The sequence below is a fragment of the Toxorhynchites rutilus genome, chromosome 2 (genome assembly GCF_029784135.1).
Source record: "Toxorhynchites rutilus septentrionalis strain SRP chromosome 2, ASM2978413v1, whole genome shotgun sequence".
Taxonomy (NCBI): Eukaryota; Metazoa; Arthropoda; class Insecta; order Diptera; family Culicidae; genus Toxorhynchites; species Toxorhynchites rutilus.
Window position 1 is genome coordinate 84,205,487 of NC_073745.1, and position 27,527 is coordinate 84,233,013.

At 36.3% G+C, this 27,527-nt stretch overlaps 2 protein-coding genes across 4 annotated transcripts in view; one reads left to right on the forward strand and one right to left on the reverse strand.

Moving 5' to 3' along the window:
• LOC129768417 (neuropeptide Y receptor type 2) overlaps nt 1-13,634 on the reverse strand; it is a 283,678-nt gene extending 270,044 nt beyond the window's left edge. For all 3 annotated transcript variants that reach the window (XM_055770070.1, XM_055770068.1, XM_055770069.1), the window contains exon 1: nt 13,316-13,634. The gene's annotated coding sequence lies outside the window, so the exon portion shown is untranslated. The remainder of the gene's footprint in view (nt 1-13,315) is intronic.
• Nucleotides 146-27,251, forward strand: LOC129765888 (nucleolar protein 58). Its single transcript, XM_055766327.1, has 2 exons — nt 146-397; nt 26,658-27,251. The coding sequence occupies exons 1-2, from the start codon at nt 146-148 to the stop codon at nt 27,249-27,251; spliced, it is 846 nt and encodes a 281-aa protein (XP_055622302.1).
• The last annotated feature ends 276 nt before the right edge of the window (nt 27,252-27,527 follow it).

Below are 27,527 nucleotides of genomic sequence, written 5' to 3' on the forward strand. Positions count from 1 at the left end.
CGAAAAGATTAACCCAGTTTTCATCCATAAAGGTATAAAAAGCATCTGCGGGGAATCTTTGAACGTCGTCAAGCTGAGGGATGGAACGCTACTAGTACAAACTACTAGTATCAACCAGGCCAATCAGCTTCTCCGTTGTAAAAAAATGTTTGACATGGAAATTGCGGTTGAAGAAAACGCTAAGCTAAATCAGACTAAGGGAATTGTCACATGCGCTGACCTTAGATACGCTTCTGAAGAGGAAATAATGGAAGATCTGGAGAAACAAGGAGTTTGCAAGATTGAGGTCATGATGATCAAGAGGGACGGCAAATTGATTTCTACCAGCAGTTTTATCCTCACGTTCAAATCCACTGGAATTCCTGAGACTGTTAATGTTGGTTACCATGCACTACGTGTACGTCTGTTCATCCCCAGACCGATGAGGTGTTACCAATGTCAATTCTTCGGTCATTCATCCATGTTCTGTTTGGAGAAAGGGGTATGTAGCAACTGTTGTCAGGCAGGTCACAAATCTGATCAATGTTCGGGAAAAACTCTCTGTAGAAACTGTGGTTCTACAGAGCACGCATCGTGGTCTAACAAATGTCAGGTATTTGAGACAGAACAAGAGATAATGCGAATCAAGGTCACCGAAAGTATCAGTATTAGAGAGGCTCGTGAATTATATAAGATAAGATTTCCCAATAACATTACTAAATACAGTGAAGTAGTGAAAACTACTAAGATAGAGAACCCTAAAAACCCAGAGAACGAATTGAAAACTACGTCTGAGAACCCCATTCCACCACAACAACAACTAAAATCTCATGATTATTCTCAACGCGCATCAACTAGCACTATGTGCACTGATTTAGTACCCGATGATAAAAATCAAAGAAATCGTATGGAATATCAAGTTGAAAAAAATTCTCGCCCTCTCTCTCAATCTTCGAATGAACTAAACGAATATGAGATAAACGCCAAAAAAATGAGAGGTACTCAGTCATCCTTGAGTAGTTGTAGTAGAACATTCGATCTCAATTGCTCTCTCTCTAGTGATGGATTATAAAAATTCAATTATGCAATGGAACTGCAATGGTTTTTATAATGGTTTATTTGTCTACAAGAATCCCATCTGAAACATAGCAATATAGCATCTTTTCGAAATTTCGATCTTTACAGATGTGACTTTGCTTCTGATAACGATAGAGCACGTGGTGGAGTATTGACATTAGTCAGATCTAACTTTGTCTCGCGAAGTGTGAATGTAGACACTGAATTACAAGCGATCGTTGTCGAAATACTATATCCATTCAAATTCACTTTATGTAACATTTATCTTCCTCCAAATGAACCCATCCTATATGATGATCTTGCTAAGCAGATTGAACAATTACCGAAGCCATTCATTGTCCTCGGAGATTTTAATGCTCATAATGTGGTTTGGGGATCACAATTCTTATCCTCCCGTGGTAAAATTTTCGCCAAACTTATAACTCAATACGACCTCAATATTTTCAATGATGGAAGAGGAACACGATTAAACCCAACTAATGGTAACGAAACTTGTATCGATCTAGCGATTTGTTCAGCTTCCCTAAGCACGTTTTTCTCTTGGAGTGTTCATGGCGATACATGTAACAGTGACCACTACCCAATTTTCATATCACCACTCAATACTCGTGTAGTAGATGAAAAGCGGCCTCATTGGATTTTGAAGACTGCAAATTGGGAACAGTTTTCATATCTTGTAGAATTCGACGAAGTATTTTTCATGAAATCTATTGATGATCAAAATGCACATATTGTTGACTCCATTTTAAATGCTGCAAATAAATCTGTTCGAAAGTCTTCATCCAAAGTCGGACGCAGATCCGTACCTTGGTGGAATGATGCAATATCACAATCAATCAAAGATCGAAAACACAAGTTGAACTTCTTCAAAAAACACCCAATGTCCGAAAATGAAAAGCAGTATAAAATAGCTAAATCAAAAACAAGAGCTCTTATACGATATCATAGCAATCAATCTTAGAGAAAAATGGTCATGCAATCACAATCTCATGTTTGGAAACAAATAAGAAGTATTAGTGGGAAACATCAATCCAGTCGTATAGCATCCTTGAAACACAATAACACTGTGGTAACAAACTCTGCTGACATTGTTGAAATTTTAGGAAAGCACTTTTCACGAGTATCTTCATCTGAAAATTACACGCCATCTTTTCAAAGACACAAATCAAAAACTGAAAAATCGCAGTTAATAGTGACAGATAACAATGAACCTTACAACAAATCATTTACCTCACTTGAATTTAGTTCTGCCTTAAATTTATGTAAAGGATCCTCTCCAGGAACTGACATGATTCATTATGAAATGTTGAAGCATTTACCTCAATCTGCTAGCTCATATCTACTGAGATTTTACGATCGCATATGATCACAAAAAGTGTTTCCTAAGTGTTTCGCCTTTCTCTATTGATTCATATTATAAAACATAGTAAAGATCCTTCTAAAACATCCAGCTATCGGCCTATATCCCTAACGAGCTGCCTCTGTAAACTACTTGAAAGAATTGTGAATAAAAGACTAACCTGGTACATTGAAACTAACAAAATTCTATCCAACTACCAATTCGGCTTCCGCCGTGGTCGGTCTACGATTGATAGTTTAACTATCCTAGAGTCCGATATGCAGGCCCCTTTTTTAAGAAAACAACATACTTACGCAATTTTCTTTGACCTGGAGAAGGCGTACGATCTAACTTGGCGTCGACGAATTTTGACCAAATTAAAATCCATAGGAATAGATGGAAACATGCTTAGTTTTATAAATAATTTTCTTACAAGTCGTAAATTCCGTGTATTACAAGGAAACACACTTTCATCATCATACGAGCAGGAAAATGGAATTCCTCAAGGTGCTGTTCTAAGCGTCACCTTATTCCTACTGGCAATTGATGACATCAGTAAACAAATTGATCCTAAGTGCACAATTCTTCTATATGCCGATGACATAGTGTTGTATATGTCATCAAACCTTCTGAACTCAATACAGAAACGAATGCAAACATCAATTGACAAAATGCAGAAATGGTTATCCAACCACGGATTTAGAATATCAGTCGAAAAAACTTCCTGTATTCATTTTTGTAGAAGGAGAAAACACACCAAAAGCTTGACATTTCGCGTCAACGATGAAAATATTCAAAAAGCTAATGAAGCGAGATTCCTCGGTATGAAAAGATTGTCATGGCGTTCTCATATAGAATACATAAAAAGGAGATCTCAAAAAGCAATGAACATCATCAAAACATTATCGAATATCAAATGGGGCTCTGATCGAAAAACATTAATAAAATAACACAATTCTCTTGTCTTATCACGCATGGAGTACGGGGACTGTGTGTACTTGTCTGCAGCATCAAATCTTTTAAAAACACTGGAATCTGTTCACCATCAAGGTGTAACGGGTGTTAAATAAAAAATGAGAATTTTTTCAATACCTTTCAGTAACTCAAATAAAGAGCGTAAAATTTTCGTTCTCCGAGAAAATTGCTCTTTGGGCTCCCTAGAAACAGTAGGCGTGTTTGGTTTCACTAGTTTGAATTTAGTCAAAGCAAAGATGGCGTCGAAACAGCACGTGCTCCACGAACGCATTGTACGGTTCTACGAAACGCATTTCCAGCAAGGAAAAAAGTTCACGGTGGCACATTTTAAGGAAGAAAATGTACCTGTCAGTACGGTATATCGTATCCTGGGTTCCCTGAACGTAGAGCGGAAGGTCGGAAGTGGTCGTCCGGTTACGATAATGACGAAGCAGAGGAAGACGTCGGTAAAGAAGCTGTTTGACAACAAGGACGCAACCAGCCTGCGTGATGCCGGTCGGAAATATGGCTGCTCCCACGTATTGATCCATCGGAACCTCAAGATGGAAGGAATCGTATGCAGAAAGAAGACGAGGTCGCCGGAGTACACGGAGGAGCAGATTGAGACGGTTAAATCACAGTGTCGGTGGATGACCAAAAGATACCGCGGGACGTCTTTCGTTTTGGACGACGAAAGCTATTTTCCGCTGTCCAAAACGCATATTCCAGGAAATTATAATTACTACTCCAGCGACAAGTCATCCACACCGCCTGGAGTGAAATACAAGTTCAAGCACAAGTTTGAAAAAAAGGTTATGTTGTACATCGCCATTTCCGACCGGGGCATAATCTATCGAGAAGAGTGCCTCGATAAAATCCTGCTGCCGTTCCTGAACGAGCATCACGCGGATGGGAAGTACGTCTTCTGGCCGGACAAGGCTTCTTCCCATTACGCCAAGAAGACGCTGGCGTATCTTGAGGAGAAAAAGATACCGTTCGTGCCGAAAGATCGTATCCCAACAAACTTGCCCCAGTGCCGCCCAATAGAGAATTTCTTTGGCTCACTCAGTGCCCTAGTGTATAAAAACAATTGGAGGGCCAAGGACACGAAGCAACTGACTACAAGAATCCGGAATTGTATCCGGGAAATGGACGTAAGTGCCGTACAACGTTCTTGTGAGAGCATCGCGACAAAGTTGCGTCGAACAGCAGACCACGGCCCTTACTGAAACATTCACTGACTTTTTTTTGAAGAAAATACATTATGTTATTAATAAAAAAATACTGAAATCGATGAAAAAAAAACTATTTTTTTATATGTGATTGAAAAAATTCCCATTTTTTATTTAACACCCGTTACGTTTAGCGAGTGGTGCTTTTCGTTCCTCTCCGGTTATCAGTATATTAGTTGACACGGATTTTCTATTTTCTACACTATGTTTCAAATGTGCAGAATTCTTAGAAATGAAACCCATCCTATGTTAAAATCTATTCAGCAACTGCCACTTAATGATACTATCAGAAGTCAAACTTTTCCTTCGAAGTGTACTCGAATTCTGAACAGTCTAAACCTAGAATTACCAAAAATAAAACACTACAACAAATGACCGCCGTGTTTGGTTCCTGAACTTGAGATAAATATCGAACAAAGTGCTTTTCCGAAAAACTCTACAAACTCTGCTGTATATAAATCTTTATTCAATCGAATGTTCCATGAAAACTGTGGTTATCGATTAATTTATACCGATGGCTCCAAGTTTAACTCTGTCACCTCTTGTGCCGTTTATGATGAAAATAAAAATAAAATATACAAATTCAAGCTTCCTGACAACTCATCAGTCTATAATGCAGAACTTACGGCAATTTCCCATGCTAAAGAACCCATTAAATCTAGTATCTTTGACAAATATATTATAATAACTGACTCATTGAGTGCTCTATCAGCACTCTCAGACAATTTTTCAACTCACCCCATTCTACGAAAGATTTTCGACAATATATTCATATGCAAAGAGAAGCCTAAAATTGTGCAGTTATATTTCGTACCAAGTCATATTGGCATCCGTGGTAATGAAATTGCAGATAAAGCAGCAAAAGAAGCATTACTTCAATCAACTCCACAAGGCGAATTATTGGCGAGAGATTTTAGAAACCTTGTAAAGGTAAATATGTCTAAATTATGGGAAGATAAATGGACTAACCTTACAGGCAATATATATCGACAAATTCGTCATTCAACATCTCATTGGCCATGTATAAGTTTTCTTGGACGAAGAGATTCAGTAGTTCTGACAAGGTAACGATCAGGTCATACTCATTATACGCACTCCCATTTGGTGTCCAAAGCTAACCCTCCAACCTGTGATTCGTGTGGACAAATTATATCTGTTAAACATATATTCAATTACTGTACCAAATACACCACAATTAGAGGTAAATTATCTATTCTGAATATTGATACTCTCAAGGATGACTTGGACTGTCTCAAAAATGCAATTAGATTTATAAACCAAATTGATTTGTATGATCTTATTTGAATCAGAAAAAATAGTGTTACTGTTATAAACTATGGGTGTTACAATTTATTATATATTATATTCTCGTTATTATTATTTGTAAAACCATATTATTGTTTTAGTTTTTGTATTAATGTTGTAGACTATCAACATTGTATATAGTTAGAAATAATATTGTATATAGTTAGGAATAATATTGAAACTGACGGCCCATAAAGCCCTCGGAGCGCTGGTGGCCGATCAAATGTAAATAAATATAAAAAATTAAGTAATTTCATTCGATCTATTGTTTCAAAAGCCCTCTTCAAGTCAATAAATACAGCCAATACTATTTTCTTCGTTTCTATAGCCTGTTTCCATTTCAGGAGTAATAAATTGAGAGCCGTTTCGCAAGAGTGGTTTTTCCTGAACCCTGACTGTTCCTCCACCAGAATTCCATTTTTCGTTATATGTTCCAACAGTTGGTCTTTGACAACGATTTCGAGGATCTTTTCGTATAATGGCAACATATCAACTGGTCTCCGGTCTTCTAGCTTGGACGATTTCGGATTTTTTGGGTTATTTTACTTTTTTGAATATGTTAACTTTTCATTATTATTTTTTGTTTTTCATCTTTTTAGTTTGTCCGTATCTCTGTTTGCTGTTTTTTAGGTTTCTCGATTTCCATTTATTCTTTTTTTTTGTTTGTCTGAATATTGGTTTTGTAAACCCTTTCACCTAAAACATCGAGTCTAACTCGATGTGAAACGACTGTGGCAAAACCTACAACATCGAGTCTATTCCGTGGTACATTACTCGATGCGTGACCCATCGCAGCGTTTGCACTTTGTTCGCCCTTTTGGAGATTAAATCGTAGGCTAAGGAGTTAACCGGATTTCCTTTGTTTGGATCTTTTTACGTTTATTCGTTTTTTTTTTGTATTCATATTATTTTTCGTTTGTTCGATTTTTTTTTTATTTGTCAGGATTAGTTTCGTGTGTTCAGTTTTTTTTTATGTTCTGTACTTTTTGAATTTTTTGTCTGTTCGGATTTTTGTTTAGTTGTCCTAAATTTTTTTTTGTTGTTGAATGTTTTTTTTTGTTTTGTTTTGTTTGTCCGGACTTTTTCGAGTTAACTTTTTGTTTTGATTTACTTGATTTTTTTCTGGTGTGTCCGCATTTTTGTGTGTGTCTAATTAGCGTAGGTTTTTTTCGGGTGTTCATATATTTCTCATTTGTTCGTTATTTTTCGTGAATCCGAATTTGTTTTGTGTGGTCGATTCTTTTTGTGTTTTTTCAGAGGATTAGTTTATGTGTTTGTCCGGTTTTTGATAGATATTAAATGAGCTTTTTTTTGTTCGGATATTTCATTTAGTTTGGCCGCATTTTTTTTCGAGCGTCCATTTTTTTTCGCAGACACGGATTTTTTTTTCTTTGTCTGGATTTTATTTTCGTTTACCATATTTTTTTTTGTCAGGGTTTGTTTTTTGGTTTTAAAATATCCGAACAATTTGTTTTGTTTGTCTTGATGTATTTTTGTTTGTCCGGATTTTTTCGCGCCTAATTTTTCTGTCTCTCAGTTTTGTTGTCGTGTATCCGGATTTCTTTTGTGTCGTCGTTTTTCTGTTTCATTCAGGATTATATTGTGTTTGAATTTTTGAGTTTATTCGGATTTTTTTAGTGTGTTTCAATATTTTTTGTCCGGATTTTTCTACGTTTTTAGCACTTTTTCTGTGTCCAAATGTTTGTTGCCTTCTGATTTTTTTTCGTTATTCCTTTTTTTTTTTGTTTTTCCATATTTTTTCGTTTGTCGTTTCGTGTGTCCTTTTTTGTAGTATGTTTTGATTTTTTGTTCTTCCTCGTTTTTTTCTCACCTGTTTGGTCCTTTTTTTGTTTTCGAGTGTCCAGTTTTTTCCGTGTATTCGAATTTGTTTTGTTTGGCCCTTTTTTGTTTCTTAAGATTATTTTGTGTGTCTGATTTTTTTAAGTTTGTCCAGTTTTTTTTGTTGGTAATTAATTTTTTGTTTGGATTGTTTTTGTCCCGTTTTTTTCGATCAATTTTTTGGCACATACGGATTATTTTTTCCGTTTGGCTGAATCTCATTTTTGTTTGCCATATTTTTTGTCAGGGTTTGTGTCTGGATTAGTTTTATGGGATCGGACTTTTTTTTATATACGTTTGTCTTGATATATTTTTTGTTCGTCCGGATTTTTTTTTGCGCCTAATTTTTCCTTCTTTCCGTTGTTTCGTGCATTCGGATTTTTTTTTTGTGTCGTCCTTTTTTTTTTTGTTTTACTCGGGATTATTTTGTGTTTGAATTTTTTAGTTTATCCGGATTTTTTTGTCTGTTTCGATATTTTTTGTCCGGATTTTTCTACGTTTTTAGGACTTTTTCCGTGTCCAAATGTTTGCTACGTTCTATTTTTTTCAGTGTGTTCGTTTTTTGTTTTATTTTTCCACATTTTTCGTTTGTCATTTGTTTCGTGTGGCCGTTTGTCTTTTTGTAGTACGTTTGGATTTTTTTTTCTTCCTTGCTTTTTTCACGTGTGTTTTTTTGTGTGACCAGAGCTGCAATTTGTCACAGTCACTGCATATATTACCACCAAACGACGTGCAACAAAACGTAAACCGACAAAACAAATTCCTCACTCTTCGATGCTAAATAGTTTGTCAGAGTGTTTTGACCATCAAAGCATGTTGCAAGTCAGTGCACTATGATCTTCAAGACAAGAAATACCATGTCACCTGATGTAATGGAAGTTTGCACGTTTTCCAGGATGCATTGTTTTTACGTTTCTGAAAAAAATAATTTTTTGGAAAAACGAGAAAAAAGTTGATTTGTTGGACAACCCCAAAATGGAAATTGGCACCCTATTGAAAAAATAAATAATACGGGTCCAATATTTTGCGATAAGGACCAAAGCTACCAACTTTAATGAAGATTTGTTTGGTATGAAATGGCGGTATAAATATACCATTTCGAACCCAATCAAAATTGGGAAAGATTTTTAAAATTTATCTCATCGTCTTGCTCTCTGCCCTCTCTAAGCTACTCAAAAAATCAATCGAAGAATGGAAGACTTGGAAGAACAGTTCTGGTCTGTTTAGACTAACAAAACAAGCCTATTTCCAAGACGACAGTAATGGCGCTTCGAAGTATAAGGTCTTTCAGATTGAACTATCACGCTAAAAAATCGAATAGCTCCTTATAAAAATTTGTTTTCGCTCCGTCGATGGTAACACTGCGTTCCCCACTTCGGGACGAAAATATTCGGCTACTTTATTACGTTTTACTATCGTTATAATCTTATCAGGACAGAACAGATCGAGGAAATATTTCACGAAATTCCGAATAACACAGCACCAAAATTCGAATTCATGTATGAATCAGTTATTTTTGGAGAACTCAGATATTTAGATATTTGCTAAAATATTCGGTCTATTAATTCCCCCTTTGATTTGCACACAAAAACATTACTGTTATTTTGTCGAATTGTTAGCGCAGATAAATCTAATCGAATATTCGTGGATATTCATAACGAGACTGTACTAATGATCAATTATGTATTTCAGACGTTTAAACGATGAAAATTTTAGCGTTGTAAACAACGGCATTCTTGAGAATGCTCAATGTCAAATGACTGACCGCCCGCCGTTAAACTCCGTTATTGATCGGAAAAAAAATTGTACAATGTAGCAGAAAAAGGGGAGACATAAACAGTCCCATATGTTCGAGTTCCGGTGTCTCAATATTTTACAGAATGATTAATCACGACGCCAGCTATATCCACTGCAGTCACCAAGGGAAGAAATAAATGTTTGGTTGACATTGGACAATAAATCTCTTCGAACGACATGATTGGGGTTTAGTGCCGTTTTGTCTCATATTCCGAACATTTCCAAATTTCAAACACTTCATTTCTAAATGTAAATTTACTAAACTTTTATGTTATAAATAATTGAATAATGAAAACACAGACATTCTTTGAAGTATAGGCTTCATTTTGACATCATTTACAGGTATGGATACAGCCTATAATTTATAATATTAGAAATTTGCAGAAAAGTGACAGTCAAAACCAATGATAAAATGATTGCGTTAGCAAATTCCGTAAAAAACAAGCATCGTTCATTTTTCAGTTTTTGTAGTTGTTTCAACTATTTTGTTTGTGGTTCAACCTACAATAAGTGGGTGAAAAAAAAGGTATTATGCAGATATCTTCCTTCAAATTAATATTGAAGTAGTGTTCAGAATATGAATCATGTTTCTACGCATGATTTAAATTCCGAGCACTTCATTTTCAAATGTAAATTTACTGAACTTTATTGTTATAAATAATTGAATAATCAAAACCCTGAAATTCTTTCGGTTATAGCCTTCATTTTAACATCATTTACAGCCATCTATACAGCCTATAATTTATAATATTGAGCATTTGCAAAAAATGACAGTCAAAATCAATTTTTCAGTTTTTGTAGTTTTTTCAACTATTTTGTTTGTTGTCTCCATGTTAAGTGCTGGAAATGGTAAGAATTCACAATAAATCTGTAAAATAAAATGGTATTTTATGCAGAAGTCTTCATTAAAATTAGTGTTCGGAATATGAATCAAGTTTCTACGCATGATTCAAATTGCGAACACTTGATTTTTAAATGTGAATTTGCTAAACTTTAATGTTATAAATAATTTAATATTCAAAACCCTGACATTCTTTGGGTTATAGACTTCATTTTAACATCATTTACAGGTATCGATACCGATATAGCGCTCTCGGTCCCGAAATCATTTAAGCTTTAGTAACAAATACAATCAACAATTACAAAAGCAAAATCCAATTATTATTTTTTCGCGAGCATAACATTTTTCCAAAGAAGACTAGTTAATTGCCTTTATTTTGATATATCGATCATATGAAACGGTTCAGTAGTTTAAAAGTTATGATTTTTCTAAAAAATTGCATTTTGCTGTTCGGAATTTGAAACAAAAGTGATTAAACATATTTTTAATTTTTCACCATGAATAAATCCATTTAATACTGTAGTCAAATTAAAAAAAGGCTCTATTGTATCCAAATATCAAATTAATTTCGCGAAAGAGTACCATTTTGAGTAATGAGACACTGTTTAATTTGATGGCCACTAAACAGTGTCTCATTACTCAAAATGGTACTCTAGCTTAAATGTTCGGAATGTGAGACAAAACGGTACTAGGAAAAGGATCGATAATAAGGTAAACCAACAAAATGCAACAAGTATGCATCGTTCGGAATGTTCAATTATTTAATTCAAATGTGCAGAGGGACAACTATCACCTGAATAAGATATCGATTTTTTGTAAAATTATCCAATCGTATGAAGCATACAACTCATGACTAAGCAATATGCATTCAAAATAGTTTTATAAAAAATGTCCGTTCACATTCATTTAGGTTTTATCTTATTTTTATTTTTCATTTCGCAGACACATAGAGGAGAGTGGTCATGAAGTGACCGATTGGAACTCCGAAAAATATGTTCACAATTCGTTTTGCACAAATAGATAAAAACAAATCGTTATCCCGATGTGGGGACCGACAAATTTACACCGACAGTCTAAAGGACATTGCATACAGACAACGAAAAGCATGCTTTTCGACAAGGCAAATCTATTCATCAGTGTTAATAATATGAACTAAATCAAGTCATTTAAAAAAATGTATATATATGCGCCATCTAATGATGTAATTTTTTATTTAACACAGCAATGAACACAAATCGCAAATTAATGACACCACTTTTGACCGCTATTGAAACAACTGGATGGGAAGCAGTCTGCAGATTTAACATCTGATGTATCGCAGATTTTTGCGAAAGAAATTATACCATAAGAAAAAAAATTGACTTCAAGTGAAGATTAGAATTGGATGCATCTCTGGTAAATAGGAATATGTGTATAAATAAAGCCTTACAAATTGTTGTTTATTCGCATTTATTGCGAATGTTGTGAAAAGAGGTGTGAATTATACCTTTCTGAGAACAAAACCTAAAATGGTAAGAAGTATTTCATACAATTAACCCTTTGCGGTCGGAATTAATTCCCTTAAAAATTCCCTCTTATCTTTCCACGCTAATAATGTTTTGTTTATACCGAGTATCGTTACCTTATTATTCATAGAAACTTCGTATACATTCGTGAAAAAGCTAGACATAGACATTAAGAATCGTTTAGAAAAATAAGTAAACTTTTACATCGTTGAATAAAGTATTTAGTATGATTCCTTGCTGTGGTGTCTGAGAGCAGACAAACGACCGCAAAAGGTTAATACAATTGAACGCAACCACCTATAGCCGAGGAAATTACACACTTTTAGTTTATAAAATTAAAAAAAAATTACATTATTAATATGCATTAAGTTCTCCAAAAACACTTGCTCACAGACACACAGTAGGTATCCACATTCGAATATTCAGATTAAACTACTTCCATATAAAAACAAACAAATAACAATACAGGGAAACTTCGATATAACGTACCCTCGTTATAACGTACCCTCGATATAACGTCACTCGATATAACGTACACATTTCCAAAGTGTAAAGGTAATTTTTCTTCAATTTTTTTTTCTGATAAAACAATGAATTATCTGTATTGTGATGCTAAAACAAGTTTTGTACCTTCAATCAATCCCGAAATACAGCTGGTTTTGTGATTCCGGATTCTAAATGAATCAGTCTTTAATCAACAGTACGAAGGGAAACATCATGAGACAGGCTGGCTTCGTCCTCTGATTGAAGTTATTCATTAAATTTACTAAAACAGCAACACAATCATGTATTACAGACTACGTTTGTGAGTACTTTATTATGTTTCGATATAACGTACAATTCGATACAACGTACAATTTTGAAAGTGAAATGTACGTTATATCGAAGTTTACCTGTACAAACTTTGACACACTAATTTTAACACCACCCTCGAACTGCAAACATGTGATAATGCGTTAAAAATAGCCCCCGGGGGCAGCGATATATTTTCGTTTGTTTTGCCTTTTCACCGATTGACATATCGAAAACAGCGGAACCACATACATTTTGAAATTGCAAACACGCCTCGCCGCATGGTGCAAAGGACGAGGTAACGGTCCACTACTGGCGCCTACTGCCCCGATAACCCACACCACTCCCACACTCACACACACCGTAATAACCAAGCGAGTCCGCGGAGATAGCGGAAATTGTGACAGCCCCCGTTATGAACGACATCCGGAAGTGGTGGAAAAAGAGCATGCTTTTCACTCTCTTCTTCGGTTCCGGGATTTCTGGCGACTTAACTAAATTGAACCAACCATCAATTTCGGTGTTCCTCGGGGGGACTTTCGCGGGAGGGAGGAGGCGGTGCGAAAGCTATGTTTGAATTTCAGACTTTGTGTGGTTTTCAAGGGGTATGAAATTATACGCTGCTGAGGGAGACAACACAGAAATTGGAACCAACCATTATGTGTTCCGTCCTTTGTGGCGCTGGAAGCTATCAGTAACTATATTTCCGGAATACTCCAGGACCGGAGGATGTCGTATTGACGGTCACATTCACCGGTGGATTCACATTTCAGTGCAAGGCGTATCACTTTTTGGAATTATTTTCAGCACCATCAGCACTAATTTGCAGGGACAATGTTTCACGTCTAATTTTTCTAGTTGTTACTTGAATTACTTGGAAGCGATTCTTCAAACGTATATTGCCAATTCACTGAACTTCACTTTGAACTTCACCCAATCGAGACTCGAATTGAACTTCCAAACCGACCGGAACGCGCGCTGGGACAATACTAACTTTCCGTTTGCTACCACAACGTGATAAGAATGATACCGTTCGACCACCCGCATCAAGTACTAAAACCCTAACAGTTGGTCCACCACGTTCATGTACTAAAATGAGAACTTCGTACGCCGAGAGAAATCCTTTCCAAATTGAAACAAAAACAAAACAAAACAGAGAGAGCGAGCGAGCGACGAAGAGTAAGTTGTTGATATTTCCTCCGCACCACCAAAACAAACAAAATTCAACAAGTTCTACCCACCCACGGAGCCCCGGCTGATGGCGAGCATCCCATTCGGGGGGGATGGCAAAGCAAGCAAATTTGCCCCTATATTACACCGACGCAACACGTGTTCCGGACCGGGGTTCTCGCCGACTCTCGCGCTCGCAATGTGGGAACCGCTCTCCTTCGTTGATCTTTGCAGAGTTCGGCACAAAATTGCATCCGCTCATGGCACGAAGCACGTTATTAATGAGATAAAAAGGCATTTTTATTTAGATGTTCAGTTTGATTCTTTTTTCTGTGCTACGTTTTGGTCTCTGTTTTTCCGCTAAATTCGGAACCTTCTGATTTGTACGTCAATCTTGCTCCGAAATTCATTCATCCAATTACTCTCAATTACAATTTCAAGAGTATTATTTGTTTGGCAAATAATTGAAACAGGGCGGGACTGTTCTAAACGAGGTTCGAGGTTTGCTGGGGAAGCAGGGTTGTTTGTAAAGGTCGCCTCATTTTATCGTCAACCAGGCTGCTCCATTGAAATGAATATTTGATTTCAAATCGAGACTTTTCGTCAATGTATAAACATTTCAATCGCGTAACGTTATAAATTTCCTTCGGTTTTTGTTTGTGCAGCAGCATTGAATGAAGTGTATAAGCCTGAAAGGAGATTATGTTGCCCATAAAAATTAAACGATCCTTGAATTTATTTAGTACTAGCTGACCCGGCAAACTTCCTCCCACAAAAAAAAATATTTTTCGGTATAAAATTCACGTTTCTTTACTAAGCGCACGTTCATGAGTCCAATCGCGGAACTGTTTATGATTAATATTCTAATCTACATTTTAAAATTACCTTTTATCATAAAATTCCTAGTACTTCTTCCAAAATTCGTCATTATAATACCAGATTGTTGTTAAATATTTTTCAAGCACTTGCAAATAACATGTTTCTTCGTTACATGGAATAGATGTTTGATACAGAAAATATGATAGAATGAAGACAGCCCTAAATCGGACAATTCCTTCCTGGAGTTTTGCTCTTATCAACACATTCGGCGCTCCCTTTTTTTTTTTATTCATACAGATAGAAGAAGATATAGGAGTGCGTTTTATCACATTAAAATCCATTTCCACTTTCGAACAAAGATCAAGCGCAAACATCAAATGGACTAAAAATGCTTGTCAATAATTGTAGAACATATGCGAATTGATTTTTCCGAATTTTCCCATTTTACTTCAGAGTTTTCCGAAAATTTTCAGTTGTCGTGTTGTCATGCACACGAGTTGCATGCTGCTGGAACGTTGTTTCCACTGGAATATGGTTCAGCTTCCTCTTATTCTCGTCTTCACGCGTGGGGGATACGATTCAGGAGCACTGGCGAAACACAATTCGTTAGGCAGCTCTTTTCCATGTTCGTCACACAGGACGTTGTTCACTGAACACTTCAATACTCAAAAGGGATTCAGTAATACCACTTGAATATTCAGTCAAGATGATTAACTTTATTTTTAATTTTTTTATGCTCCACGCGACCGATCGCGTGGGGTTTAAATCTAGAACTGACTTATTACTAGATACAAATGTCTTAAGCTAATGTTCCCAACAGTTTGTTTAGAGTTTCACTGGGAGGAGCCGTATCGATTTCAAAGAGGAATGCTTACTGCTCTCGTAAGCGCCAATATCGATTTCATGGGAAATCGTTAAGTGTCACGACGACTTTGTATATGGTCGCGTATTTCATCAGAATAGAATTGGGTTTGTTTTGGTTTCGGGTTTATTGCCTTCAGCTGCGACATGATGTAAGAATGCATTCATACCGCTAGCGCATGTTGGCTTGTTTTTGTGGGTGAATGTGGGGGAAAAGCAATTAACGAAATTATGCAGTTGCGCTTGAGGAATGTTTCATGGGAGTCGTAAATATTGAAGTGCTTGCGCATGAGTCATTTGTTATGAAACAATCAACTGCTTATGGGGAGAAGAATAATTAATTCATTGTGGGTTTTAAAATGGGATTTGGAATGGGATTTGGAATGGGATTTAAAAATGGTATTTGGAATCATACTACAGGATTATGTTTGGTTGAAATATGTGTAATATTTTTATGGAACCCCGCTCCATTGTAGAGAAGGGAGGGGTGTCATACCAGTATAGAAATATTTCTCGTACCCAAAAACCCTCACATTTGGCTTAATTTGCCTGATTAGTTCTCAAGTTATCCCTAAAACCTCTATATGCCAAGTTTGATTCCATTTGCTTGATTTGCCGAGTTATGCAGAAGTTTTTGTTTCATTCGTATGGCAGCAATCTAGATTCTAGATTTTAGGTTCTAGATCGATTTAGTAGTTCAAAAGTTATGAATTTTGTTTTTATCCAAAATATATATTTTATTAAGGCTCATATGGCGTCAGCCTAACGGGGCCGGGAGTTCAATATTTTGACAATGTTTGCTTAGACTATGTTAGTAATATGTAACCGATTACTCGCGGTTGACTCGAGGTTAGTATTACAAGTGTTCTCATAATTGGTATGTCGTAGTCTTCGATGCTCTGTACGTGTGCCCGACACGGGATACTTCCTATTGGGATGCAGCTGACCATTAATCAGCAACGCCCCCCTAGTCTGTACCCCATATCTAGCGTGGTGCGTCTTTCTCGACTCGAGGAATCCAGAATAGAATGGTCACTAGCCGGCGCAATCATCAGCTCGTGTAGAGTTGTCATGAGCGGTACAACCTTTGGCTCTTGTTGAATGATCAGTGGACTGCACAACCTTCGGCCCGTGCATCTGTAAAGAGTGTGTGTATGTATTGCCGCGACTAAGTAAAAGTTTATCGTTTGGATAGGAGGGATATGAAACGGGGACACAACGAAGGAAACATCATTAAACGTTGACATCGGCGTTTCTGAGGAACAGGTATAGATGAAGCAGAAGATCAGGATCACGGCTACCTAAGATATCCCGGACGGGGATATCCGATTGTCTGCCTTGTGCTCTCAGTGCTCTAGAGAGCTGAGAGCGAGCAGCATGGAACCGGATACACGACCAGACAACATGCTCGATGTCGTGGTAACCATCGCCACAATCACAAAGATTGTTTGCTGCGAGCCCAATGCGATAGAGATGCGCGTTTAGGTTGTAGTGTTTGGACATAAGCCGAGATATCACGCGAATGAAATCACGACCTACATTCAATCCCTTGAACCATGCACTCGTCGAGACCTTAGGGATAATCGTGTGTCACCATCGACCGAACTCATCACCACTCCACATGCGCTGCCAACTTACGAGCGTATACTGACGAGGAATGTGGAAAAATTCATTATAAGCAATTTGCCTTTCAAAAAGTGTGCCTTCTAAAGCGCCCACCTTAGCTAGCGAGTCCGCTTTCTCATTTCCCGGAATCGAGCAATGAGAGGGAACCCATACTGAGGTAATCTTGAATAATTTTTCGACCAAAACACTCAATAGTTGTCTTATTCTAGTTAGGAAATAAGATGAGCGAATTTTTGAATAAAAATATTTTTGGAAAAAAAGAAATCCTCGGACCACCCTAAAATGGAAATAGCCAGCCTAATGGAAAATAAACATTCAGGGAAATCTGAGAGCCACTGGCAGTGTTCCGAGCTTTGCAATACAATTTTATTAACCTATGTTAAAGTTGCTAAAACTTACATTATAGACGACCCATTAAACGTAAAAATAATAATTGTATTGATATCAACACAATTTTATTCTATTGATTTTCATGACATGAAACGCTATGACTTAGGAATAACATTTTATTGAGTGTTTTTATAGCTGTTTCGATGATGTAGTCTGGCATCAGTGTCGAAAAAATAACGATGCTTTCACCAATACAAATAAAACCATTGCGGAAAATTGAAAAATGAAAAATTAACTTTCAGAGCATTAGCTCGAATTTTCTGACGCTTTCCCCTATACATTGCGACGGCAGATTTAAATTCTTGTGAGTAATCGATTAATGTTTGGTTGATATTACTTGATGGGAAGTGTGCGAAAATGATCATTTTTTACACACTGTTTCGCAAAAGAGCAATTCCAAGTGAAATCGACATATGACAAAACATGAGTATTATCGATTCGGAAGAAAGTTTGTATTCCATTTGAGTTGAAGGAAATATGAGTTTTGCACAGCATTTGGGAATTTTTTGACTCAAGTGTAACTTTTAAAAAGGGCGTACCGATTTTAGTAAGAGAAATCTTTGATAATTTATATCTTGAAAACTATGATTTTAGTGTCTTAGAAAGAGTTATAGAGTATTGATGTCCAAACGTGAAAAAAAAATACTACTACTAAATTAGTACTTTTGTTTTATTCACAGGAAAGATATTTAATTTGCAATATCTAAAATATATATTTTTTTAACTTTTTAAAAAAAAATTAATATAAAATAGAAGTCATGTAGAAAACTTAAAAAAATGGGTACAAGATGGTAGAACTATTTTTGGCGAACTTTGTGGAACATCGTTTTTTTAAGAATTTTCGAAACTTCGAATTTCTGTATGTTAACAATCATTTTTAGCCACAAAAAAACTTTTTATCAATCTCCTTTTAAATATTCTCGAGATATTTGAAAAAACATTTCTGACATATGACAATTTAATTTTTTAAAATTAAAAATTTCATCGAATTTTTGTATGTTAACAATCATTTTATGGATTCTGATGAGATTTGAAACAACAAAACTCTTTATTAATCTCCTTCTAAATGCAGCAATTATCGAGATATATTTCTAATTTGTTGTCTTTTATATAGGCTCTTCTAATATGTTTGTTGTGTTATACCGTCATGTTTATGAAATTTTATGAATTTGCTCATAATTTTCAACAACATTTCCCAATACATCATTATGGTAAAAATATATGTTTAGAAGTTACGTTGAAAAACATTTGAAGACATGTGGGTTAATACAAAACGTGGCAATAGCGTAACTCATAAACATATATTTTTACCATAATGATGTATTGGAAAAAGTTGTTGAAAATTATAAGCGAATTCATAACATTCGGCGGTATAACACAACAAACATATTAAAAGAGCCTATTTACTATAGAAATGACAATAAATTAGAAATATTTTTTCAAAAATCTCGAGAATTGTTGCATTTGGAAGGAGATTGATAAAAAGTTTTTTTTTGTTTTAAATCACATCAGATTTCATAATTTATGGTTAAAAATGATTGCTAACATACAAAAATTCGATGTTTCGATAATTCATAAAAATTCGATGTTCCACAAAGTTCGTCAAGAATAGTTTTACCATTTTGGACTAATTTTTTTCATTTTTCTTCATGACTTCTATTTTATATGAAAATAATTTTAAAAAATTGAAAAATGCATTTATGAATTCAGAAAAAAAAATTAAATTGAAAAAGACAATAAATTTGCAATGTTTTTTCAAATATCTCGAGAATGGCTGCTATTAGGAGGAGATTAATAAGAAGCTTTTTTATTTTAAATCACATCAGGATTCAGAATTTGTGACTAAAAATGATTATTAACACACAAAAATTCGAAGTTTCGAGAATTCATAAAAAATCGATGTTCCACAAAGTTTGTCAAAAATAGTACACCATCTTGGACCCATTTTTTAAATTTTCTACATGACTTCTATATTATTTGAAAAAATTAAAAAATATATTCAAAAATATTCACAGAATGTTTTAGATATTGTAAATTAAAGCTTTTTTTTGTAAATAAAAAAAGATTACTAATTTTTTTCTCAGTGCATATTTTTTTCACGTTTTAACATCAATACTTTATAACTCTTTCTAAGACACTATTTCGGTACGACTCATAGTTTTTGAGATATAAATTATCAAAAATTTGTCTTACTAAAATCGCCCTTTTCAAAAGATACACTTGAATCAACAAATTTCCAAATGCCGTGGAAAACTCATATTTCCTCTAACCCAAACGGAATACAAACTTTCGTTCGAATCATATATAAGTTTTGAAAATCTGCATCTGCAGCTCGATTTCATTCGGAATTGCACAAAACTACTGATTTTTTGCATATCGCGTTAGGGTTAAGGGGGGAGATGGAAGAAGTGAGTGCCTTTGTGACAGCCATTTGTGGCTTCCTTCCACCTTCGCCTTAAATGAGCGAGGTAAGACACCCTTATGCGTGTCCAAAAAGCAACACAACAACTTGTCAAGATGTCAAACGACATCGAAGCGTTTCTTTTGGATAATTCTTGATTCTCTGCTTATACCTTCCGCTTCCGATATGTTTCTGCCAGCTAGAATCGTCATATGGCATCGAATTTTCGAGGCATTTTTGTTTTTGAACGCCGAAAACGCCATTCACTAACGTTAATACGGTTACAAACGTATACAAATGTGCCGCTGTTAACAAATATATTGCTCCCTGCTGCTGTTGCTGCTGCTGTTCGGAGTTTTTGTTTTGATTTGTATAAATCCTAATAATGGAAGGATTTGAGTAGTCAGAAACATTGAAATAATTTTGTTCGTTGTGGTTTTTATTACATAATACACGAATAGATATGAGAAAATGGTTTGACGTTTTTCAGAAACCATCTAGGCAATTGCAGTAAATATCCTAGTGATTTGGTAACACTGGCTCTGACTAAATCTTTTAAATCTCTATACTAGAGTGATGTGCCCCGTTATGAGATGAATTATAAAATTGCATGTTAATATAAAAATGATGACATTTGTTTATTTAAACTCTATCGATAGCTCTGTATTGAAGTTTGCAAAATTAAAATTAGTTTTTTAATGCTTCAAAAGTTTTATGACAGAAACGGCCAAACTTGCATGAAATCCTGCGTTTTTTCATAGTAATTTTTTCTAAGTTTTCGGTACTAAACTACATTTAATGGTATTTATGATGACAAAACAAATTTATAAGCACAGAAAATTCCTGCCAATTACTGCGTTTTCCACGATTTTTCATGGTTGTGCGTTTCACCTTAAGTTCCCATATCAATGGATTACTCTGAGTATTTATCGCGAGCTCTATTCCGATAGCCTTTTTCGCAGCTGACAAACACTCGGCCATGGGCGATTATATTTGTTGCACCAGCGCCATCATTCCACATCTCAAAACTACTAACAAATGATGATGATCCCCCCTCATTCCCGTACAAAGGTTTGCAAGGGTTGATTCAATCTATCTTTGGCAACGCATGGAAACAACAACAATGGCGGTATTTGCAAGCATCAATAATCATGTTGTTCATTATCACCTCAGTGGAATCGCATCTGTGGACAGTTCCTTGCAGATTTAATAATGTTTTTTCCAATCAATAGTGTACTCGACGAATTTTTTTTTTACGGATTGTAATGTAGACAATTTGGTTTTTTATATCATTTTTTGTTTTTTCATTTATCAGTACTATGTCTGTTTTGATCTTGGCGATTATTGATTTTTTGTTATTTATTTTTATTTGGCATTAGTTGAAAAAAAATAAAAATAAAAATTTCTCGTCATCTCTAGATGGAGATATCCAAGCAAGGCCGGTGGTTAGATTTATGCTTTCGTGGATCTGTTAGCAACAAGGTCCTTGTCACGACCATATCGCCTCTGTGACGAAGAAAACTGGATATCGCCCTTTCGATAAGGCAATAAAAATTACAATTTTGTGATATTATATCTGTAAGCAAAACTAGTTGCATTTTTCCGCTGAACAGCCTATCAAATTTTGAGGAATGTCCTATTCGATTGGTATGCAAAATGTCCAAATTCGTTGGCAGCAGAATATATTATTAACGTTAACCCTTTTTCATAAAAATATTTCCTGTTTTCTGACTTGGTACCCATACTGAAAGACTTACTCCTACGTCAAAATGTTCGATTAAGCCTCTGTTTTCTGTTTTTTCTTTCTTTCATTAGAATCATGAACCACACTAAGTAGTAAAAAAACTCTACGTTTTTCTCTACAATTCAAACCCAAAAACATAAAATATTGGTACTAAATGACGGTTAAAATTGAGAGGGTGATGGCTCTTCGGAAAAAAATGAAAGGGTGACACGACCACATTATAAACGTAGGACTACCCAAATATTGACGATGAGAAAAAGCATCATAGGAAACAAACAATGTACTGCTGATAGCTCGCTGTCTAGAGTGGAGCTGAAACACTGAACTGATATAATTTCCAAGCTGCTTTTCAGTATCTTTTAGCAAAATTACATCTCCAACGCTCCCAAAAACATAATTTCTCGGAGGAATAATCCACGAATTATGCTGTGCAGGGTCTTCCACAGAACAGCAACGGAAAAAAACTAAACCGAATCGCTAGTGTTATGGCATCGGTCGGCGACAGTAGCCGTTGCGAAACAAACTTGCATCATCAGTTTTCCTCCGAAGAACACAGCTCTAACAACTGGAAAATACCTTCTCCATATGCGCTGCTCTTTGCCGTCACTTTTTATCCGGAAAACAATGTTTGTTGATACTTGATATTGATTCTCAGTATCGAGAGAGAATGTTCTCTGCTCACTAGCTGCCCTGAGACTGTGATTCGAAATCGTAAATGGTTTATTTATGCTCAGTCGAAAACATGCGGAGCTTACAATGCAATATTTCACCTATCCACATTGCTCGTAAAACGAACACACGTGCTTCGTTTTCATGCTTGCATTATCGAGCATAGGGCTGATGATAAGTGAAGAAAATGTAAAAATATTTATTATACGCTTACAATAACACAAAAATATGATATTTCGTACTAGAATTGTGTTCTTTTCGGGGAATGTGCCATCGAGACGAAATATATCGCAATAATGAATGCAGACATACAATATTATTTCCAGGTGCAATGTTGGATAGCATCTCCTGTTAACTCGTCATTGGGTGTAAATTGGCTTCGATACATGTAAATTAGAGTGCCAATGAAAATGGCCATCTCGAATTTTCAAGCGAAACTTGATTAAAAATATTGATTCCCACGAAAAACTACCCTATAAAAAATATCAGCTCAATTGGACTTTATTTACTAGTGTAGACCTCGACGTTTCATGCAATTTGAAGACATTTAGCATGACATTTTTTTCGAAAACCCCCTTTTCTTTACTCCTCTTTTGGATGGTTTTTCGGTTTTCAAAAAACTACTTTTTGAGATATATTTTGATAAACTTTGACGGCCGTCAAGGCTTGTGCGACACTAGTAGATGAAGTCTGATTGAACTGATTTTGACGTAGGACTACGTCTAACCGTTCAATATAGGGGCCCATTTCAATAATTCGATGTGAAATAGTGTTCAGTTTTTGAACGTTAATACCTCTTCAACTAATGAATGGATTCCAAATACACACATTAATAGGAAATATACTCAGCAATTGTTTATATGCTATACATTACGGTTTTCAGCTCACATAAAGTTCAAATTGATGGAAAATTGGAAGAATTTGATAGATTTGATAGAATGCTGGAGTTTCTTTTTTGGTTATTTAGCTGTAACATTTTTGTATGTAACCTGTTTGTCTATAGCGCTGTACCACATTAATAGAAATTTGACCCCCTTCCTGTTGACCGATTATTCTGAAATTTGGAAAACACCTTTGTCTCTGCAGTCATTATAAAACTGGGTATTTCATTATCTTGAACATCCAAAATGGCGGCCGCTACGAATGGCGGATTACAGATTTCTTCAAAACTCCATAAATATGGGTAACTGACTAATTGATCTGAAATTTTGAACACACCTTTATCTCTGCTATCAAAATAATACTGCGTATTCCATTATCTTGAAAAATCCAATTTGACCGCCGCTATAAAATGGCATTGGTTTAGTCCTACATCTCTCCGGTTATGTCCCCGACATTACCCACCTGTCTTTTTTTGGATAGGATAGATTTTCGTGGGAATCTACATTTTTAATCAAGTTCCGTCTTTTCCCCATACATCCATTGGCACTCCAATGCACATATATATTCAATGCATTCAATTCTATCGTATGAGATCAACACTTAGAAAAATAATTCACGACCAGTTCAAAAGGTTCACCTCAAATGACCTTTCTCCAGATCGTTCCAATCCTTTCGATAGAATCCACCCAATAACGCAATACGACATTCCCCTGCTGAATTAAGTTAGATTACGAAATAAATTGTACAACCCATTTCAGTACTAATACCAATGCTGGCGAAAGTTGGCTCAATATTTCATAGTTATGATAGCTAAAAGGAGGCTTTCTCTCTTCACCCCCAAAGTGATTAATAGTGCAGCGTTCGTCTAGCCGAGAGCCGACCACAGTTGTCGCCCCGCCCGAGGTAACCTGCAGCGAGGACTCGTAAATTTCATCTAACCTCACAGATAAGAGATGAGGATTGGGTTCACTATATGTACACGGAAAGGCACACACACATGCAGATAGAGGAAGGCAGAGAGAAATGGCTCCAAGTATGCTCCATGATATAGTAACATCATTGTGAACACCATTTAAAACACGGCAACGAAGAGGAAACACAATAACTTACGATTATTTGGTATACAATACGGAACACTAGTCGGAAGAAGAAAGGGAGACGCATCGGAAAGTGATGCCCTGCTGCCCTAGTTTCCACGCTGAAAAGGAAGCGCTGTGGGAAAAGATGCTGAGAACCGAACCAGCTGGCAGCTATTCAGCATCATCAATAGTGGAAAATTGGAACAGCACGGGGAATTGATTGAGCGGAAGAAACGACCAGTAACGTGATACCCAATGCATCCCAAAACTGATGGGAGATTATTAACTAGAGCGCAAAGTAAAACGACCAAAGCAGTTGAAAACTTTTGCGGGGGAGAAAACTTCTGAATTAAATTGATGAAAACGTATTGTGTGTGCGTGTGCGTGCATTGTACTGATTAAGATGGCATTTCAGAGTTGCACAAATTATGAAGTTGCTTGGATACCGTATCAGCATCATTGCTTCGTAGTTTTCCACCACTGAGCAAAATTATTATTGTGCATCGCTCCAGCGTAACTTGAAACAACAAGTACAAGTTTGCTAAGAACTTCATCGGCTTCCCCTTCCGCTTCTGGACTGGATCACTGGTTTCTTCTTTCTGTCATGATTTAATTTTTCATAACTATCCGTGCCATGCAGTCTTTATAGAAATCTGCGTTGAATCAAAATTCAAGAGTAAGAGCTCGGAGTACATGAAACCGGAATGCAGAAGCATATTTTTTGCGAGTCTAATGGAAATACCACTTCAGCTTGATTGCATCTTGGAATCTGTCCCGGTCTGTTTGTTGGAGTTGAAAATTCTTGTGTATTGTTGCATCTCAATTCGTTTGGAAAAGTTTATTTGTGGAATGTTACGGTCTGCGTTTGGGAACTCATTGAATCGCATTCGGTGCATTTGATTGCCAATTAGTGCTCCAAAGAGATTGTTTAGTTGTCGATTGTTTGATGTGCTGATTGCAACTCAAACCTCATTCAAACTCATTCTTATGAAATTTATGGTTCATGCATTCTGTATTCTGATTGGTGCATATTCTTCTTTCTTCCTTCTCCAATCTTTCATTGTCTTCATTGTTTTTCTTCTCTTCAGATTTATCAGTTTTTATTGAGTGTGTGTGTGTCAATGACTTCATGCTTCCAATGATCCTCCACAGCCAGGGTTAAATAACCGATTCGGGTGATTTTTCGACACAAACACAAAGGTCTTTCTGTCTTTCTGTCTTTCTGTCTTTCTGTCTTTCTGTCTTTCTGTCTTTCTGTCTTTCTGTCTTTCTGTCTTTCTGTCTTTCTGTCTGTTTCTGACAGGGAGGGCTCCCATACTAACAGAACACAAATTACTGCATAACTCGAGAAATAATCAAGCAAATGGAACTAAATTTGGCAAGTGGGTGTTGCAGGAGGCAAGAAATGTTTCTAAATGTTTCGACACTCCTCCTCCTCTCTAAGGGGGATCTGCAATACAAATGAGACACAATTTTTTACATAACTCGAGAACTAATCAAGCTAATGGAGCCAAATTTCACAAATTTGAAATGTTTCTATGGTGGTTCGACACTCCCCCTCCCCCCTCTTTAAGGGGGGCTGCCCTACAAAAGAAACACAAATTTATGATAACTCGAGGGCTAATCAAGCAAATAAAACCAAATTGGACAAAAAAAAATAATTCTCCATAACTCGAAAACTAATCGAGCAAATTGAGCCAAATTTGACACTTGATGGCTTCTGGGTACGAATTTTTTTCCTATGGTTGTTTTACATAGCACCCTCCTCTGAAATGGGGGTCTCCCACACACACAAAATTCAAATTTCTGCATAACTCGAGAACTAATCAAGCCAATGTATCCTAACTTCACATGTGGAGGTTTCAAGGGGCATGAAATGTTCCATGGTGGTTCGATACTCCTCCCTCTTCTCTAAGGGGAGCTGTCGTACAAATGAAACACACAATTCTGCATAACTCGAGAACTAATCAAGCAAATTGAGCCAAATTTGGCATGTCAGGGTTTTTGGGTACGAAACAAGTTTCTACGATAGTTTTACATACCTCCCTCCTCTGAAAGAGTGGAGAATGTGAGGATTTTAGAGCACAAGAAATGTTCCTATGATGGTTTGACACCCGTCTTTCTTCTGGAAAGGTGGTGGGTGGGAAGTTTGTTTTCCACCTCCAAATAAAACACATTTTTCGAACAAACATGCCAATTGAAAATATTTTATCTTCAATCACATCGTGATAAGCGTGTTTAGTCCATTTGATGCTTGTGCTAACGAAATTGATCTTTGTTTGAAGGGGAAATAGTGGAAGTGGAAAATTTAATTATTTTGTTATCAAAATATAATAAGAATAAAATTGAGAATTAGATTGAGAATGAGATTAAGAATGAGAATTATAATGACAAAGGCGAGAGAGAAGCGAGAAGCGAGAAGCGAGAAGCGAGAAGTGAGAAGCGAGTAGCGAGAAGCGAGAAGCGAGAAGCGAGAAGCGAGAAGCGAGAAGCGAGAAGCGAGAAGCGAGAAGCGAGAAGCGAGAAGCGAGAAGCGAGAAGCGAGAAGCGAGAAGCGAGAAGCGAGAAGCGAGAAGCGAGAAGCGAGAAGCGAGAAGCGAGAAGCGAGAAGCGAGAAGCGAGAAGCGAGAAGCGAGAAGCGAGAAGCGAGAAGCGAGAAGCGAGAAGCGAGAAGCGAGAAGCGAGAAGCGAGAAGCGAGAAGCGAGAAGCGAGAAGCGAGAAGCGAGAAGCGAGAAGCGAGAAGCGAGAAGCGAGAAGCGAGAAGCGAGAAGCGAGAAGCGAGAAGCGAGAAGTGAGAAACGAGAAACGAGAAACGAGAAACGAGAAACGAGAAACGAGAAACGAGAAACGAGAAACGAGAAACGAGAAACGAGAAACGAGAAACGAGAAACGAGAAACGAGAAACGAGAAACGAGAAACGAAAAACGAGAAACGAGAAACGAAAAATGAGGAAAGAGGAATGAGGAATAAAGAATCAGGAATTAGAAATGAACAGGATGAGGAGTGAGCAATAAGGAATGGGACATAAAATTTGTATGATGAAAAACTATGAAATTTCCAACGATTATTACGTTGCTTCCACGGTTCACGTTGTAATATTTTTATATATTTAATTAATATATTAATATATTTTGAAAATAATCAATTTTGGGCGGGACGAAGGTCGCCGGCTAGTGAATAAATAAATTTGTGACAGAAAAAATACTTTCAAAACCCTGTCGAATA

Bases quoted from the DNA above. Each gene is read 5' to 3' on its own strand.
- LOC129765888 (XM_055766327.1), top strand. From the start codon at position 146: ATGTTTGACATGGAAATTGCGGTTGAAGAAAACGCTAAGCTAAATCAG. The intron at 398-26,657 runs GTACGTCTGTTC...ATTGAGAATTAG, and splicing joins TTGGTTACCATGCACTACGT to ATTGAGAATGAGATTAAGAA.